Genomic DNA, 19,377 nt, shown 5'->3' with positions numbered 1-19,377 from the left:
ATCTGAGGAAAAATATAACAGTGAATATTTTCTTTACTGATATGCCAGCTTTATTCATTTCTGCATGCAAAAGCTGAATTATTTATTTGCATGAGGCAATTCATTCTATACAGTTGCAGAAAATACTTGTTGATGTCTTAGGAAAAGTTTTTACTTGATCACATAAGAGTAGAACTAAATTTCTTTATCTAGATATATAGTTTATTGTTAGCTACAGCCTGAAAGTGCTTATACAAACATAGCTTTGTGCTGGAGCTACAGACTTCTTTTTTGACCACAAGAGATGAAAAAATTACCAAGTCTCTACTGAGATTTTATAAATGAGATAGCCATCTAACTATTGATAAGCCTGGGTATCTCATTGCCTCCTGTGAGCTGTCATGACAGATACATATTTTGTATTTCTGCTGCTGCTAAAAGAGTGAACAGAATTGATCAAATGGGCTGGTAGCAGGAACTGTTCACTGGAAATCTCATATCTTTCTGGAGGAAGATGGAAATATATGAAAATACATAAACTGAATTTCAAATAGCACTGTGTGAGAGATTGCATCCTGAGTTTAAGGATGAAGTTGTCTGAATACCCCAAGAGGTACATTTTCTCCTTTTTGGAAATCAGAAATTATTGGGAATAAAACTCCTCTATTCTCTATTTGGTTTTGTTGCGTTTGGGTTTTTTTTTTCTTCTACTACTGTAAATTTCCGAATGCTCTTCTTCCCATGAGGAGGATCTCTGAGAAGGCACAAGTGATCGTTGGATGAGAAATTTCTGGAGTAAAGAGGATTGGATCCCCAAATCCAGATCTCACAGAAATGAGATCTCAGTTCTGAAGGATACATAACAGGAAAATCAGAGAAGTATGTATACTAAATTTTGATTGATTTGAAAACAAAGACTGAGCACCTCCGTCCATACTGGTTGCAATTCCAGACTTTAATTTTCTCTGATGTGGAAGCTTGATTGCAAGAACAAACATGGAAGCCCAGTTCAAACAACCATGTACTGTGCTCATTAATTCTCCTTTGGAGAAGCTTTGGAAGCTTGTAGGAAATTGTAGGAAATTCTTGTGGCCAGAAAAAGCCCAATTTTCAGATCACCTGTCTATGAGAGACTTTCTTTAGCATCACATCTCCCAGCCTCTCATTTCTGGCACATGTATTGACTGTCCTGTGGGCTCCTCACAGAAGACTTTAAAGTGTTAAAAGAGTCTCTGATATAGTGCCACAGCAATTTAATTATTTTCTCCCGTGCTGCCTCAGCTACATTAAGCTTAAGGAATTAGATGGGATGCAAGATTTTAGCTTTAACTTATAAAAATGCAAATGATCTGGAATTAAATTGCTCAGGAACTTGACTCCCCGTCATACTGTGATAAGAAGCACTTGAGCTGCAGTTCCTTCCCATGGCACAGAATTCTGCCTGTGTGATCGCCGGACTGGGAGCCTTTCCACCTCACCTCCTCTTCCTAGTTCCAAAGAATTTAATGTGCTACAAAGTACTTATCTTCCACTCCACTCTGTTTTCAAGGAGGAACTGACCTGAAGTATAGATCAGATTTTCAGAAAGTCCTTTCTGTTGAACTTCACATTTATATCCATGGAAAGTCCTCCATCTGTCCAGACAGTTTTCCAGGACTCCTTTTACACAACAAAAACCAACAAATACCAGCACATACCTTGCGACCCCTTGGGCCTTTACTCCACCTTTTTGATTTCTTCTGCTTTTGAAAATACAATTTGAAAGACCTCCCATTGCTGATTTTATGCAGGATCTTTAGAGCATTATAGCAGATAAACACAAATTTTACTGAAGGTGAGAAACCAGCATGATTACAATTCATTGTCATTTAAGCACATAACAGACAGACTGCCTCTGCTTCCCTGTCTCTTTTCCCCTGAATGTGGTGTGGAGTTTTAAGAGATAAGTTATTGTCTTTGCCTTCCTTGTATATTTTCTCACCAGATATACTGGATTATTGAAAGTCTCCCAGTAGCTTTCTTGACATAAGGGACTTGAGCTACATATACATATACATATATGACATCTTCCCTGATAGTTAATCTACTTAAATCATCTTAGTTTCCAGATTTTATTGACCCTACCACCTATTTACTGTTTCCTCACTAGGAGCTGAAGTTTCCCCTTCTCCTTTACTCCTAGGGAGAGCCATGCAGAATTCTTTGCTTCTTCTGCATGCCTTGCTCTGATTTGCTTTACCTTCTCTTCAATTTAATTCTGCTGTGGTGTCAAATCTACATCTACTTTTTCCAGAAAATGCTCCATACACTGTATGCACATGGTCTATGCACAGACACACCCTTGAAAACTGCTTGTATTACCAACTTGCAAAAGCTACACGATACCTGGCCAGAGAGTGACAGAAATGTAACTGAGAGCTGAGGTTCTGTTAACCCATCTCCTCTTGTGATAAAGGCTTTTGAGGCTGTAAAACAGAAACACACCGAATCCATGCTTTGGCATAGGGTGCAATGTGTTTGAAGAAAACAATAAACACAAGCTTTCCACTCTATATAGCACTTCATAAATATGTGTTTATTTCCTCATCTTTCACCAGTTTTACAGTTTTAACCAGTGCCTCAGTGGTAAGGTTTGTCAGAAGCATACAATGGAACTTCAGATAGTTCTATTCTGTAGTTAGGAAATTAAAAAATTAACAGGCCTTTCCATACGGAACTGTGCCAAATAATAATGAAACTATTTTTTTATAACATATTACAGAGTTACCCAAGATTTCAACTTACATTTCTATCTTACTCCATGTACTGTATTTACACAGTTAACTAATTTATTATTTACATTTTTCAAATTCTGTAGTCATAAATCTTTTTATATTTTACATTCTAGTTTAAACTTTTATTACAGAAATTATTTAACACACATTTCAGACACTGCAATTTAAATATTTCACATGAGTTCTAGGAAATGACTGCCTGGTTTCATTAGTGATATGTCAAGATGCCTCCTTCATAAGAAAATACATATTACAAAGAAATTTTATAATCAGAATCTTGAAATCTGAAAAAAACTAAGTACATGGGATGCTACTGATAATGCTATTTCATTTTCTATGCAATATTTTTTTTGGAATGACATTTTACCTGAGATGTAAAATTGTTAAATGTGTGGGCTTTTGATAAAAATTTGAAATTTTACATAAATGTTGGCTTTCTATTTACTGAGAACTACTCCTATCTGCATAGATATATAAATGTTATTTATATATCTATATCATATTTTCCAAAAAAGTCTATATCTACATAAATAAACATTGGTATTACATTAGGAAACTTCCCACTAACCTTAAAAAGCAATGTGCTCAAGTACAATATTCAACTTCTGACACAGACACAATAGTAAAGGTGACCTCTAATGGAAATACTTCCTCCCAAGGGAAGTAAGAGGTACCTCTTGAATTTGGAAGACATGACAGACAACTTATGTGGACCCAATGAAGGAAATTTTATATATCCAGCCCCAAAAATGTTATGCAGGAGCATCTAACACAGCAGACAACTTTGGGTCAACTTTCCATGTTACATGTAACTACCTAAATAACCTCTTAATAGAAGAAAAGCTAATTATAGAAAACCCTTACACCAATTAATGCCGTGTTGTCTTCTCTCGTTACAATAATATGCATTTCTATTAACAAATGATTGCAGATATCAAGGTTAAAGCAAATGGTCATAGATTTCATGTTTCTTTTATTCTGTTATTGGTAGACACTGTTAGGCACAATATGACATTCTTTGTAAACATAAATTTTGATACATTAGACCACGAACTGAAGTTACAGAAAGCAGCACACAGATGTGTAAGAAGCACAGATCCACTACACATTCCAGGCACAGATGCAGCCATCTGGGAGGCCTGACCCTGTATCCATCACAACTGAAACACCCAGCTGACACCAGTGGAAAAGAAATGCATCCTAGTTGCCAAACTAGGCTTCTGAAATAATTCTCTTTTTAGCTTCTACCAAAGATTTCATGTCATTTTAAAATATATATGGTCTCATAATCACATGGTGGTAAAAATGTATTTTACTTTATTTACCCTGAAACACCTAATTATTACAAAGTCTGTGTGAAGAACTAAGGCCCCTAAAGCAAGTAATGTAACTAATACATTTAGAAAGCTCTCTTCAAAATATGTATCTACATATTTTTAAGAAGTTGTAAATAATCTTTCAATAAGTCATAAGAAAAAAAATCTCTTGAAGGCTTTTTATTTCCCAAACTTAAAAGTGCACTACACTTTCTGTGCAACGCTGTGAAACTCAAGAACCAAACTGAGAAATAGTAAGTCTGAACTTTTAAGTGTATTGCTAATTGCAACTCCCACCCTTCAAAACCTGCATGTGCATGGTAGGCACAAATTAATACGAGTTATTTACCTCCAACAGAGCAAAATTAGAATTCTTATCAGAAAATATTTCTTGAAAAAAAACAGTGCACTTGAATTATGTAAGTTTTAAGAAATTCCCATGGTTATATGAAGAAACATTAATTTTAGTCTATAAACTCATAGAGGATTTTTGTTCTGCTAATGACCCACAAGCAATCTGAGTACACAGTTACTGTTATTGTTATTGGGAGCTAGCTCTCTTTCTCTGAATAATCAGGAAAAGGGTATTAAATTATTTAACAAAAAGCTTTGGAAAGATATATTAATTTTCCTTTTCTAATCGCTAGAAATGGAGAATAAGGCAACAACTGAGATAAAAATATATCTTGCTTAGTAAACCAAGCTTCTTAATACATTTCTTAAAAGTGAAATTTCATGCTGAAAAATTGCAAGGCCTTAAAAGAAAAACTTTAATTACTTTGACAAGACTATGCCTTCTGTTTAATTCACTATTTTAAAGCACTCCAGAATATATTGAGAGGGATTTACTTCAGTGTAATAGATGAGTCTTCAGCTTTAAGTAACTCCTTTTTATGGCTAAAAAGCTTCTATAGCATCCTTCAAGACTGAATAATGTTTAGAAAATGCCACCAATTTCCATTACAGCCTTCTATATTCTTATATTATGGAAGTAATCTAACCTAATTCCATGGAAAAACAACAGATGGTGTGCTAATATCAGTGTCTTTTGATTTATAACCAGACCTCAAAACACAGGCATTGCTGTCTCATATGGTCTGTATGATCAAGGAAAAGTTGTTTTTTGCCACTCAAAGTAGATAGATTTCACTGACCAAAAGTGGCTGATAAAGTCATGGCAGGTGACATTGAAGTAATGTCAAAATCATTCCGTAAGTAGTTTTAAGTCTAAAGTACATAGAAAAATTGCTTGACATAAATAAGAGAGACAACAATTCTATTTAGAGAAGGGGAAAAAAGAAGAAAATTTTAAGACTTCTGAACTCATTTTTCATGCTGAGCAAAAAAATTCACTTTTAAGTTCACTCGCTGCTCGATATCCTGCTTTGTCCACTTCTTTGGTATTCTGTTCTCATTCTGCAAATTCTAACAGAATTTTAATGATCATCTTACTTCAAATGAAAGAGCAATGAGCTGAAAGCATAACCAGAACAACAGATGCCATAATACTGCAGAACACGTTGCTTCTAATGATTCCTGTCTCTTTATATTCACTTCTTGTAATGATTGGGGGCGTCCGCAAATGCAAACTTCAGTCTGTAGGCCTCTGCTAGGAGTACACTGATGTCTTCATTTCCCCAGTGTACTGTGGGCAAATTCTGTAAAAATATCAGTAACTCCTAATTGAAAAGAAAGAACAAAAAAAGTAGTAAATATATTTTTTCAAATAGCAATGTAATAACTATGTATTACTTATAAAATGATCATTTAAAAGCAACCACCCATGTAGCACTTCTGTCTCCCAAACAAATCTGAGATCCAATTAGGTTTAGTGATTTTTACATAGATACTTGGTATTCAAACTTTCAGTTCAGAAACCTGCTATTATTTGTAGCTGAAATATGGTTACTTGATAGATAATTTTTTTGAAGAAAATAATCTGTGTTGTTGCCTATCCAAATTATTTTTATGCTCCAACTTATACAATTGGATACATACATTTTCAAAATTATGGATGATTGCTAAGTCTGGGATTCTCTCACACCAATGCAAACATAAGTTACTTCTCTACTTATACAGGAAGAATCATGAAATAAGTTATTATTTCAGTCAGTAGCAGTCAACTCCCACATCGATTCTTAGCCCAGGTTTCCCACTCCCAGCTGGTTTCTGATCCCAAAATATTTTCCTGTGGGTCAGCTTCTCCTCTCTCTCATATTAGGTTTAGGCAAAATTCACTTCTAAGAAGCCTAAGCCCAGAAACAGAGGTATCAAGAAGCTAACTGGGACACTGCCTCTATGTTCAGTTCTGATGAACATGCATCAAAGTCCACCATGATCCTCAGCAGCACAAAGCCTCAGATCCTCATCTGTAGGCTGAAACCTGCCAGCTCTGAGAGGACTCTTTGGAATATCAGGAACTACTCTTTGGAACTACCACAAATTGTCTCCTGGCTTCATGCAAATGACAATTTTTATAAGGCTCCTAATTTGACTAAACTCGGGAAGTTAGTCTGCTCTTTAAAGAAAAAAAACTGGTGATCCATAAGGTCAGAAACCCTCAAATGTGATGCAAAAGCCACCCTAGGCCAAATTTGAAGTTCATGTTTGAAAATTTCCATTGAGCAGATCACCTGTCTGTTTTAATTGTTTTGATAAACTCTGGCAAAACAGCAAAAGATAAGTTTTGGATGAGTCACAACAAAATGAATGTGGATTTTTATGATGGGAGGTATAAGGCAATCTCAGGAATAAGTGAAGTTGTTAAGCCTGCTTGTATCTTCTAAGTGCTCTATTTTTGCAGAAAAAATGCAGACAATTTGTGCACATGTGTATACATGTGTATGTATTTGTGAGGATGTGTATATTTTTGTGTATGTCTGTTCAGGTTTATTCTAAAGATCAGAAATAAGTGAACGGGAATGCAATTAAAACCACAGCCATTATCTTGTTATAAGTCAGCATCCTGCAGTATCATGTATAAGTCCCAGGGAAATTATTCTTCTTCATGAGAGTCTTATTTTCCTTGCTCCCCCTTCTCCCTCCTCTGCACCTTCTTTCATAGAAGATGGCTGTAGAAGCCCTTAGCAAGGATTCAGTGATTTTAGGAAACAGCCAGGAGCAAAAAATAACATTAAATTATTTGTTTGTGAGAAAGTTATTTTGACTTCATCTATTTCACGGTCTTGCTATACTGGTTCTTGTAATATGAAAAGAAAAAGGATAGAAGTTGAGCAGTACTGTATATTTAATTATGAATAATAAGTAGTAATACAATGGAGATAGCATGAGAATGTCTCTATTACACTTGAGAGAACACATTTTTAATAAAGTATTGTACAATTGTCAAAATTCCAGTCTTTTAAAAAAATTGCTATGTACTTATTTGACAGTTATGTTGATAACTGTAATTAATAAATTAGCAGTAGAGTGTAGGAGGGTTGTGTGGAGGGATCAGAAATGCCTACCTCCATAAAAGTTCTTTTCTCCTTTTACAAAAGTAACTTTCAGGCAGCCCTAAGACACAGCAATTAATTCAGTGAGCTTTGTGAAATTATCTCTTTTACTCTTTGTAGTCTCAAGACTGTTCTGGGTCAGACTTCTGGTGCAAACTGGTGCAAATGATTCATATTGCTGGAGCACTGTTTTGGTTTTCTTTTGGGCTTTGGTTTTCTTTGGCCTTTGGAACACCCAAAGACTATAGCTTTGACATCCATGCTATATGGCATTTAACATATAGCTCAAATCTGAAATAGGATTGTTAGTGATGAACTAGCTTAATACTTCTACCATTAATTTCAAATTTGATAATGATTTTCATGAATTAAATATATAAATAAATGGCAGAGTAATGCATTTACTGTCTCCAAGTCTACTTCTGTTTGAGTGGGCATTTTGCCACTGTTACCAAGGGAGAATACCAAAGTCTAAGACTGATACTGACTGGTAAATATGTGTTATAAATCCATGTAAAGTAGCTGGCCAAAGACATACTACTTGTGTGACTGTCTAAAGATAAGGCTTATCTTCCTGTGATCTATTACAGAGCTTTGAAACTTGCGCAGATAGAAATAAAGCTTACATTTTTTAAAAAATAAAGTTGGCAAAAACCTCACTAAATAAAATGTTATTTTCTTTAAATAAGAAAATTTTATTTTTCTTTAACTGCTAAAGAAAATCATACTGCCTTTATTGCTGCATATGGAGCATTCTTTGGAAATAAGGAAACTACTATAAAGAAACAATCCAAAACTCCCAAAGAAAGTCTTTGATTTTGACGAATTGTACAAACACACTACTTAAAATTAAAAAGACCACATGACAAGTTTGTCTAAAACTGTTCAATTCAGCATTTTACAGTTAAAAATAAAAGACCAAGAATTACTACAAGTGACTCAAGCTTACTAATTTATTTTTAATTATCATTATTTTTTTGACAACAGATAAACAGGAACTACTAAGCAGCATGTATATATAAGGCATGCATACTAGCTTCTTAGATTCATTTTCCTATCCACAACAGTATTAAAATATGAGGCACTCTTAAATATGATGAATCATAATGTGAATTAATATTTACCATTAAAAACTTGTAGGTGATAAACTGCCTGGTCCATTTCAGAAGAAAGCTGAGTCTAAAAATCAATCTTTGTAAAATATTCCTGGAACAGTTTTGTTTTCTGCTTAATTTAAATGGTATTGTGATGACACCTGGCTGAAGAATCAGGGCAGCCAGTGGATCACCATCATCAGAGCTGGGGTTTCTAAAATCCCAGTCCAATGTTTGTTTATATTTTGGCTGTATCAATAACAAATATGCTCAAAATGATGTCCTTTGATTTGGTAAATAAGGTTCCCTGGTTTCCTGGACTCTTACTGAGAGGAACAGCCATATTAATCCCTTGAACTGGGGCCCATCTGCATGGCCCAGCCTGCCAGCTCAGCTTCAGCTCTATTTGTGGTGTCTGCCCTCTCATGCCACACCACGGAAAGGCATCTCCATCCTCCCTCCCTCCTTGCCAGCCAAGCGGAGGAGGATCAAGGTACCACTTGTATTTGCTCCTGCCCCTCATCACAAAAAGTGGAGATTTTACTCACACAGTTTCTACCACAGGTGGCTGCAGCTGATGCCACCCAGGACAGTGTGACTAAACTGGCATTTGTTAGCAGGGAGAAGAGAAGGCTAAGGCAGGATCTAAGAGCAGCTCTACACAGAGGGGGTTGGAAAGAAGAAAAGAGGTGCCACGAGGCAATAGTACCAAGCTGAAGCTAACTTGTCATGGGAAGCTAATTTGTCATAAGAAAACAATCCTTTGCAACGAGGGTACTTGAGCAGCTTGCCAGGGAAACTGTAAATCTGTCCAGTGGGATTTTCACAGCTCGCCTGGCACACCCCTGAACAGGCTGCTCAGGTTCCAATGCTAGCCTGGCTTGCAGCAGCAACTTACACTATAGACCTCCCTTCCACAGTGAAATTTTCCAGTGTTTATTTTTTAAAGGACCTGAGCTTAAATAGAAAAGAAATCCAAAAGTGAAAACAAAACAAAACAAAAAAAAGTTAAACATTTACCCCTTTGATCATCTCAAGAAACAATAAAGGTATTTTTCCTGACAAGCAGAAGTATGTATTTTTCATCTGTAATTAAAGGATATAGGGGGCTGGTGCAGCAGAGTTCCTGGGTCAGACTATGAATAAATTACAAATCTATAAATCAACCTGACTTTTAAGTATGGCAAAATATCTGAATCTAAACTATATATACCAGCCTTTATAAGGGATTTCTGGTTTACGCTGACATATTTAACCCACAATTCTGAAATAATTCTTCAGTACATTTGAAATTCAACATTTTTGTTACTGAACAAAAATCTTATCTTTTATAGAATTTCACTCATCATATTTCCACAACTTTAACTATATTTGGATTTACGTGATACTTTATGTGTGTTTGTAAAATATGCTAAAACACTTTATATATAGCATCCTCAACTATGCTGCTATATATAAAGTATTTTTAAACACTTAGAAGCAGCTATATAGTGTGCAATTTTAAAGTAAATGTACTTTCAAAATCTAATCTTTCTCAGATAATTAACATGTATTCTAGAACTATTCTCTTCACCTTGTAGTCAAGACAAGACAGTGGTAAATACACTGGAAGTGCTGTGGTATAAAAGCACCTCTAGATGTATGAAGAGTAAAAGTATGAGGTCTATGTTTTACACACCACAACAGTAAGAGTAATATTGAAGGTTGAGCAATGGCTGTTGTCAGACACAAAATTATTCTTGAAGGGGAAAAATGTTATCCCAGAAGATCCAATACACATATCTACAATAAAATATCAGATTACCAGATAGACAATTCAAAAAGGTGATTTCCAAAGCCTTTATTCTGCAGTTTCCTCTAAAATCAAAAAGGTCAAGGTCTGCTCCTTGTAGACTAAATCAAAACTGAATATTAATAAGACTTCACAGAATATATTTATAATAATTATTACAAAGTTATTAGTCTCTTTCTTCTCGTTGAGATTTTAACCCAGTGAAACCTCATCATATTAAAACAATCTTTAAAAACCCCAAACCCAGAGCAAAGTAAGCAAATTTTATCGTGTTTTTGAATCTGGTTTATTACCAAATCTCTTTACAGTATGACATCTGCCATAATCCTGTTAGAAATACAATTTTTTGTGTAAGATTGGCCAATAATACTGGTTATTTGGCAATGACTATCTGTAGTTGTTATGCTATTTACTATCACCCCTACTCTAACTCCATATGTGGATCTTGAAGGAAGGAACATCAAAACCAGTTACAGAAAACATGTTGATAGTTTATAAAACATAAAAATGTTATTCTAATGAGTAGAACACTAAGGTGCTAATCAAAGCAGTATATTTAATTTGAAAATACAGAGGTTTTGTCTGTGTGAATTATTGACAAAGCTCAATTGCAAGGGTTTTTTTTTTTTTTGTTTAAGAGAAGAAACTTGACATAAAAAACAGTAATAGTGTTTCCATTTTAGATAATATGAAATGGCAGTAACTAAAGTTAAAATCAAACTTGAACATATTGAGGACATTAACAGAGTTAGCTTTTAGTGTCAAAAGTGAGAACTGATCTATTAATTTAACAAATAAAGGCACTCCTAAAATGCAGTACTTTTCTATGAGAGCTGTTAATCCTTCCTGCTGTTAACTGCAATGTACTTAGAGCCTGAGTACTCCTGGTCTACCACAGCTCTATTTTATACTGATAAGCAGAACCTACAATCTTACTATATTTTATGATCATAAACGTTACAATATTATACTTTAGGACTGTATAGAAGTAACTTAAAGGTAAATTAAATTTATATATAATCTCCATTGATTTGATAAGAAAATGCTAACAACTATAATTTTAATAAGAACTGTATGTATTACACATTATGAACACATATAAAACACAGCAAAACTTATGCTGGCAGTTTGATTAAATAGGCCCTTTTTTTGTACTTTCCAAAGTTGTACTTGAAATCCCAGAACACTGCAGCCTACTTTTTAAGAACTAATGAAGTAAAATTCTACCAAAATTTTATTTAGTGTAATTATTGAGAAAATCTAAGTAGGAAAGCAATTTTCAGGAAAAAAAAAGCCTCATTTATCTTTTTAGATAATAGAAAAGAGGAATAAAGCTTATGCATGCATTAAAAGAAATTTAAATTTTTTATGGTTTTATGGGAAATTGCATAATGTTGGACCAGAGATAGAGCTGGACGACGTTATTCTTACATTTGTTTGCAACCAGATGGAATCACTATACAGGCAAAAAAAAATCCTTATTATAGGGATTATTTAATTCCTGTTTCCTTTACAACATTCTTTTTCACTTGATGGCATTTGGGATTGTCAAGCATGAAAGGAAAGGATGGCTAGTGCCAAGTGGGCATTCCCTCTGTGGCCTCAGTCCCCTTCCCTGCACGGTGGAGCAGACAGACAGATGTGCCAGAGCTGCAGTGCCTCACACCCTGTAAGAGCTGCAGTACCCAGGCTGGCACGGTGCTGTGCCATGTTAACCTCTAATCCTCTTCCCAGATATTTAGGATAAAGGATACTTGCTGCTTTGGGACTCAGCCAAGCTCACTACAAATCCTCCCCTGCCAGCCTGCTATCAAAGCAGTAACTGCAGTGCCTAGTGCCATGAGAGCACAGGTCCAGCACACACTGCAGAGCCTGGATGACCTTCTTCAGCTGCCTCGGTGCCACCTTCCCCTTCTCTCTGCCCCTTGCTGTTGATATGATAGTGCACCAAATGAATAAGGCTCTAGCTCTGAAGTAAGTTCGCTTTTCTTTCTTGAGTACTGTTTCTTGCAATATGCTCAGCAATATTCCCTGTGCTGCTGCCACTTCTTCCTTCTCCAGATGTCCTAACCTGCTACACAGAGTTGTAAATAATGAGCTCTGTTTCTGGAGTGCTGTGCCTCTTATTAATTACCTGTGTCTTGGAGTCAGAGAAAACATTTCTTTCCTGTTGGGCTCGGCTGGAATTGAGAATACTAAGATTTCAAAATCTAATATTAAAGAGATAGTAGGAATAGGTCACCTACTGCAGCTTAAGAAATATTTGATGCAGATATGTGTTAAGAGGCATAAGTGGACCTGGATCCTTCAGTGGTACAGATGAGTGCCTGTGCTGCTTCCTGAGCATGGAAAGCACAAGGCAGCAATGGCTGAGGTAGCACAGAACAGTCCCTTTTGGATCCTGGATGCAAAAATGCCTTCCTGTTTCCTGTAACTTCAAAGACTATGGATGAACCAAAATTTGGATAAGCACAAGATGGGGCAACACTAGTTTATCTTTGCTAAGTGGTAGGAGCATTGAAGTCTGCACTCAACACAGTCTGAGAGATTTAAGAGATATATTCTTGGCCAGTCATAAACCAGTGCCATTCAAAAACTTCCACCTGGAATGTGAAAGTTTAGAGGAAAGAAACAAGAGTCAAAAAACCCGACTCTAATATTTGCTGAAATACTGTAACATTGAACTTCCTAAATTCAATGCTAAATTTGATTCCTTCATTGTGCATTACTTACATTATGCTCCTAGAATTCCTTGAAAGTAACATTAATTCTTTCAATCAGTCATACATCTTAGTTTTGACCTTTTTTTCACACACCATGACATCTCAATCAACAGACTATAGCACAGAGAGCTCAAAACAGTAGGAATCTAAGTATAGAGAAAAAGTTATATTCAAAATTCCAACTAGACTTGTTGCATCTTAAAATTAATATTTTTTTTGAAATACCAACTGAATATAATGAAGCACAGGAGAAAAGTGTATAAAATTGTATGTATTTCTAACCTAATGTAATTATTATGTTTTGACAAAATGCTGTAAATTGTTCTGAAAAAAATCTCATCTTGTTTTAGAGAAAATATATATTAAAGATGGCTGATGAAAAATTACCTGTTTTCTATAACTTAAGTAGTATTGACTGAGATATGTAACTTTTACATCCAATAAATATGTCACAGTGCAGAGCCTACTTAAACTAGTGTATTTTCAGAAGTAAAACAAGTAGTTCTAAACACAGTTCAAATGGAATATTGTCAGTATCCTACGGGATATAGGACTGAAAGGCCCGTTCCATTACGTCGCTCAATCACCACCAAATGAAGCCACATTTTGGTGTTTTGTTCTGAATAACAATCATTCCCCACTTGTCATGTCAAAGCCCATAAAGTATTTGTGCACCTCTAAGAGACTTAAGGACAACAGTGATTTGGTAGTGGAAGAGACCTTCATGAAGATATCACTGTTAAAGGAAACAACCTGCCCCATCTGATAACTGAAAATTTCCTAGTTACCTTGAGAAGCCTCACAAAAATCAATAAGATGTAGTCCGAAAATCCCTTAATCTCTGAGGAAAATGCCACTGTTCAAATTAAGAAATCAATTAAGCTTCCTTGGCGAGCATAGCACACAGGCACAAGAACATAAGATGGGATCACCCAAGCTGCACAGGTTTTCCCAACATACAAAAACAACATCCCCTCTAATTTCTATAAATTCCTTGATGCCTTAAGAAAAATATATATATAATATAGAATGCTTCAGTCAGAGAGAAATTCCAAAAGTGCATCCATAGACAACAGACTGAAGCATCAATTAAAATTAACACAATGTAATCCAATTGTAAACTATAAACTAAAGAATTAAAATATCCTAAACCAATAAATACTTCATGAGAAACATGATTAATAACTGAGACTGCTCAAGACACCTTCAGTTTGTTTGGGGACAAGAAAAATCCTGAAGCAGGATTAATCTTCCTGTACCATAAAATAACATAAATTTATCAAGCTTTGTAAGAAAATATATGCTGCTATTTATGTCCTGATATTTCATATACAAGATGCTTCACTTTATCTAATGGTTTGTAAATCAAAGTGAAATAATTTATATACTTTTGATCTTTCACCAAAATTACATTATTACTTAAATCTTTACCCCTGTTATAAAGCAATCCAAAGGCATTCTAGAAGATGATCATATTCTCTATCAAGGTTTGCTTCACAAGGTTAAACAAGCAACATCCTTCTAATACTCTCTGCTATGGTACAGTACAGTTCTTAATTTCCTAGTCTACTGTTGTTAAACATAATTCTAAAGAAATTACATAAAACCCAAATAAATAATTCTCATGGAAGTCCCAGAGAAATGCAATATTTACAAACAAAGAATATATTACTGGAACCACGGAAAAATAATAACTCTAAATGGAGTACTTGGAAGCCCTATGGTACATACAAATATCCTAAGGCCCTGGACTTCTAAGACATTTAAAATACTATCAGAATTTCTTTATATAATATTTAATTGCCTTTCTTACACATCATTATACTGATAAAAATAGATATCTACAACTCAACTTTGGCCAGCCAGAATTTGAGATTAAATTTCTATATAAGATGATAAATGCCTCAAGTCTCATGAAAAATATGTGTTTGCAAACCAAAAGCTGAATGAAGGGCTCCAATGCAAAACCAGCACATTTCTTTACTTATCTACAAAAGAACAGTCTCCAGACAAACATGAGAGAACTAAATGTCATTTCAGTACTGTGGGTGACAATTGGGCTAGGTTAATCTTTTCTGACTGCTCATTTTTAAGGTTTCCAAGATGAAAGTTGTAAAAGTTCTAGGCCATGACTACTTTCTCTTGGTAATCCTGGTCCACACACATAAGAAAATAAACAAGTTTACACTCAAACTTTAAAAGAATCTGCACATTGAAAGCAGTGGCCTCTATCATGGTATCAATACCCAAAGAGCAGTTTGGCCAAGGAACATTCTGACAACTGCACAGCAGCTCCAGAATGGTCATCAAAGATCAAATAGGTCACTTAATTTCCCACTATGAAAGGAGAAATATTACTAAAACCAGAGAGAATCAAAATAGATAGAAAAATACTGTTTTCACAATAATTATTTCAGCATGTGACAACTAATATTACATAAACTGAATATGAGCAATATTTTGCTGTATTTCTCCCAGGTGTTGGGTTCTTACGCCCACTTGGTTTTATAAAAATTCCAATTACATTAAGAAGAAGGTTGTGGCCTTCAGACTTTCAACAAAAAGCCTCCAAAAATCTCTCTGAAATGGTTATTCAAAGAATCAAAACCACACATAAATCAAATAGGTTTTAACAACAACACTATACCTAAATTCTATTTCTTTGGATAACTGGACTTATGGCAACATTATTTCTTTTACAAAACCATATCTTGTGAATAAAATGTCATTTTGTTTAAATAAATAAACATGACCAAAAAGTGTTTCAGGGTCTGGCAAAAAACATATTAACAGTTCCAATGGAAAAACATTTCAGTGATGCATTGTGTAGCATAACATGTTTGATGGGCTGGTCACCGACAGTAACGCACCTCTCATCTGCTTCTGCTTCTTTAGCAGGCAGATGAGAGGAGGAATTCCTGTATTTATCACAATAATCTCCTAGAAAGGACACTATAGCACAGCTTGGAAGATGTGACCTTTTCTCATAGAATAGAATAAAGACGTCAACTACATGAAATATAACTTTCAGAGGTATATTGCTGCTGGTAGTTTCGGGTTGCTTTAATAGGCTTGCCTGCGAGCTGGCACTGCCATAGCAGTTTCGTGCCGCGCTCTGTCATCTTTTCTCAGGGGTGGCAATATTTAAGAAAGCTGTTGGTAGAGAACAACAGCTATTAAGGATTTCAGATGCCCCTTTTTAACCTGCTGACCTATGGGGATCAGCAGCTGAAACTAAGCAAGATGTGTGAGAATTGTGAGGAAAAAAAATTAACACAAAGCTTTAGTGAATCAGCTCCCAAGGACTGGATGGAACCATTACTATTCATTCAGCTAACAGCAAGAAAATGCTACTGTGAAGAAAACAAATTAAGATGGGATAAATGAGGGCTTTTTGTATATTTGAAAAGGGATGTCTAATGCAAAAAACACTACAGAGAGCAAACAAGTTGTGCAAAGATTTTACTCTTTAAAGCAGCTGAAAGATCTATCCAGGAGGCTATGATAGTAATAGTAAATCTGCCATAATTATATTTCTGGAAAAAATCTAATTCTGATTTGTTTACAAGGATGATAAAAAAATAGGCTTTTCAGTTCTGGTTATTTTTACTGTCTTGCAGTTGCAAAGAGACAATTTTGTTGTATGACAGCAAAATCTACATGCACTGGCATTTAGGAAACCATAGGAGAGAACAGAAAATTGAAAGAAAGAAAACTAATCCTCCTCCATCTTCTTGTCTCAAAGAAGGGCATATGTCACTTCATCCTATTACTAAGCTCATACTCCAAAAGCTTATGGTTTCTCTTTGTTCTCTTATCAGTAGTTTTGATTGAGTTTGGTTGTCAAGTGTACAGGCTCCTGTGATTTTAGTCTTCTCCAGGGTTACACACTGATAAGGCCAATAATTGACATTGTTATGCAGCAGGTTCTGCTGAACAAATAAACATGGAAAGAAAACAGTTTTCTTTGTAGAGAGATGTCTCCAGTGACAGCTGGGAATTACTAACTAAATGGAAGTCCTGCCAGTGCATTTAGTTTAGCAGGTCACTTAAATTGCTCAGGATAAACAGGAGTTCTTCCTTTGTTCAAGAGAAATCTTTTTTATATTGAAATTGAGAAAATGCAGAGATCCCTTTGCGGTATTTACTGAAAGTAAATTTAAAAAAAAATTGGTGAGAGAAATATGGGATACAGGAATGAGAAAGTGCTTTTTCTAGAAACTTACAGGACAGTAAAATCAGATTTTCATTGTGTGGAAGATTTAAAATTTGGACAGTAACAGCAGCACCGTGAAGTAGAAGCCATAAAGCAAGACTTACTAGAAATCCCTTCAGATTATACACACCTAGCATATCTTTCCTTTCCTATAGCAGGAATCAGACCAAACACAACTCTTGCCAACACGTGCAGATGAAGGGGACCCCTGTTCTGTATCCCAGCCTCCAAACCACACTACTCAATCCCTAAGGAGTTTAGACCCAGCATCCTTAGAGGCATAGAGGTCTGAACAGAAAATATACATATATTCCTTCTTATTTCATGTAGCCTTCCAGGACAAGGAAGGACACAACTTAGAAGCACAACAAAATCAACTTGCTTCTAGAGTTCAATAATGTTATTGGATACGGTGAGAAAAATTAAAAGCAATAAGGAAAAAAACAGTGATTACTCAACAATTATTGAACCTTTTTTATCCAAAATATTGCTTTGCCTCTGCAACCAGGCTTTACAGAGAATCACAATTTTAGACATATTTACCACTGCAATGTGGTTCTAACACTGTGTGCTCTCATTTGATAAAGACAACTAAAAATTACTAGAGTCCAAAATGTTTAGTAGGTATTTGTAGACAAAAACATTATACATGTTTTAGAAATGGTGACTGACAATTCAAAGTTATACTCTAAAGCCAGTTCATTACGTAACTGTTACAACAACTGTCAGAGCTTCAGATGCTTTTTGTACCTACACATGCTAGCAACCATGTATGTCAGTGGGAGTATTACTTGACAGCTACATAACATAAATTTGGGGCTGGTTCCTAGAGTCATAGAAGATACTGCCAGAGAAGATCATTACTTATCCTGGTATGGATAATAGGAACTAAACCTAAACATATGGTTAGTGGGTTTTTTTTTAATTTTTGGAAAAACATCAATTTGAAATCTTTAAGAGCTACAGAAATTCATTATTACTTAATGTCTTGGGGTTTTTTCCATATCAGATTTCTCATATATGAATCTATTCACCTATTGGCTTTCTTTTTGACAAATTAAGTATGTCAAATACTTCAGTCATGCTCTCTGAGCCCTCTCTCTGTCTTTGACCTAAGACATCAGAACTGGATGCATTATTGACAAAGAAAGAAAACCACCAAAGGGCAAAACAAACTCTTAGGTTAATTAATTCAAGGATCCAAAAACTCCCATGTGCCACAGCATCATTCTGGGAGTTCATTACGAGAGATGTAGGCATCACCCACCCTTCTGAAGCCACACATCACAGGGTACAGTCTCACACTCCAGAGGTATGACTTATTCTTGCTTACTTTATTTGCAATTTTTTTTCATTTGACTGTATCAAAATACAGCTCGCCTGAAGAGTTCAACTGAACAAGTGATTCAAGATTTGTTTATGTAACTGCTCTGTTCACCTCACTTTGTCAGAATGGTAAATCTGTGTCATCTGCAGATTTCTCTTATTAGTTACTTTGTTAGTGCAAATGATGAATAGCCTCATACTGACTCCCAGTAAAGAAGCCTCCTCTTGTAGATGGTTAACAAAAAAAAAAGTATTTAGGGCGTTGTATTATATTTTTGTTGTTATTTGAATAGGGAAATGATAACACACTCAGCAAGCCTGAAATAGGACTGAAGTATGAAATAGCATCCTTGCAGCCCCAGCAAAGCACAAAGTCAGACTACTTATGGTGACTGGAACCATTCCAAGCCTAAAGCTACCTCATTTATTTTCGAACACTGTGTAGAGATAGCAAAATTGCAGTACGGATTTGGAAAGCCCCAACAGTCCACTGCTGATTCATGCAGTTAAATCATGCTGTTACTACATTGTATTTATGCTGTTATCACACGACTTTATAATGGGAGTCTTCATTATGGTCAGAGCCACGGCAAATGAAGAACTACACATTAAGAGGAAACATCAGTTGCTTGAGAGTATTCAAATACATAGTCTGAATATCAGGTGAAATTCATTCCAGTGATTAAGAACCATTCCCAGTTA

At 35.4% G+C, this 19,377-nt stretch overlaps 1 protein-coding gene across 1 annotated transcript in view; it reads right to left on the bottom strand.

Annotated features, from left to right (window-relative positions):
- Positions 1-3,709: 3,709 nt before the first annotated feature.
- The window catches only part of TBC1D22A (TBC1 domain family member 22A), a 136,447-nt gene continuing 120,779 nt past the window's right edge, over positions 3,710-19,377 (bottom strand). Inside the window, exon 13 of the mRNA XM_068189759.1 lies at positions 3,710-5,748. Coding sequence (XP_068045860.1) covers positions 5,620-5,748 — 129 coding nt within the window. The 3' untranslated portion in view covers positions 3,710-5,619. The remainder of the gene's footprint in view (positions 5,749-19,377) is intronic.

This window comes from Anomalospiza imberbis, chromosome 5, assembly GCF_031753505.1.
Source record: "Anomalospiza imberbis isolate Cuckoo-Finch-1a 21T00152 chromosome 5, ASM3175350v1, whole genome shotgun sequence".
Lineage (NCBI taxonomy): Eukaryota > Metazoa > Chordata > Aves > Passeriformes > Viduidae > Anomalospiza > Anomalospiza imberbis.
The sequence above is the reverse complement of the archived record's forward strand: the minus strand, read 5'-3'. Positions and strand labels throughout refer to the sequence as shown.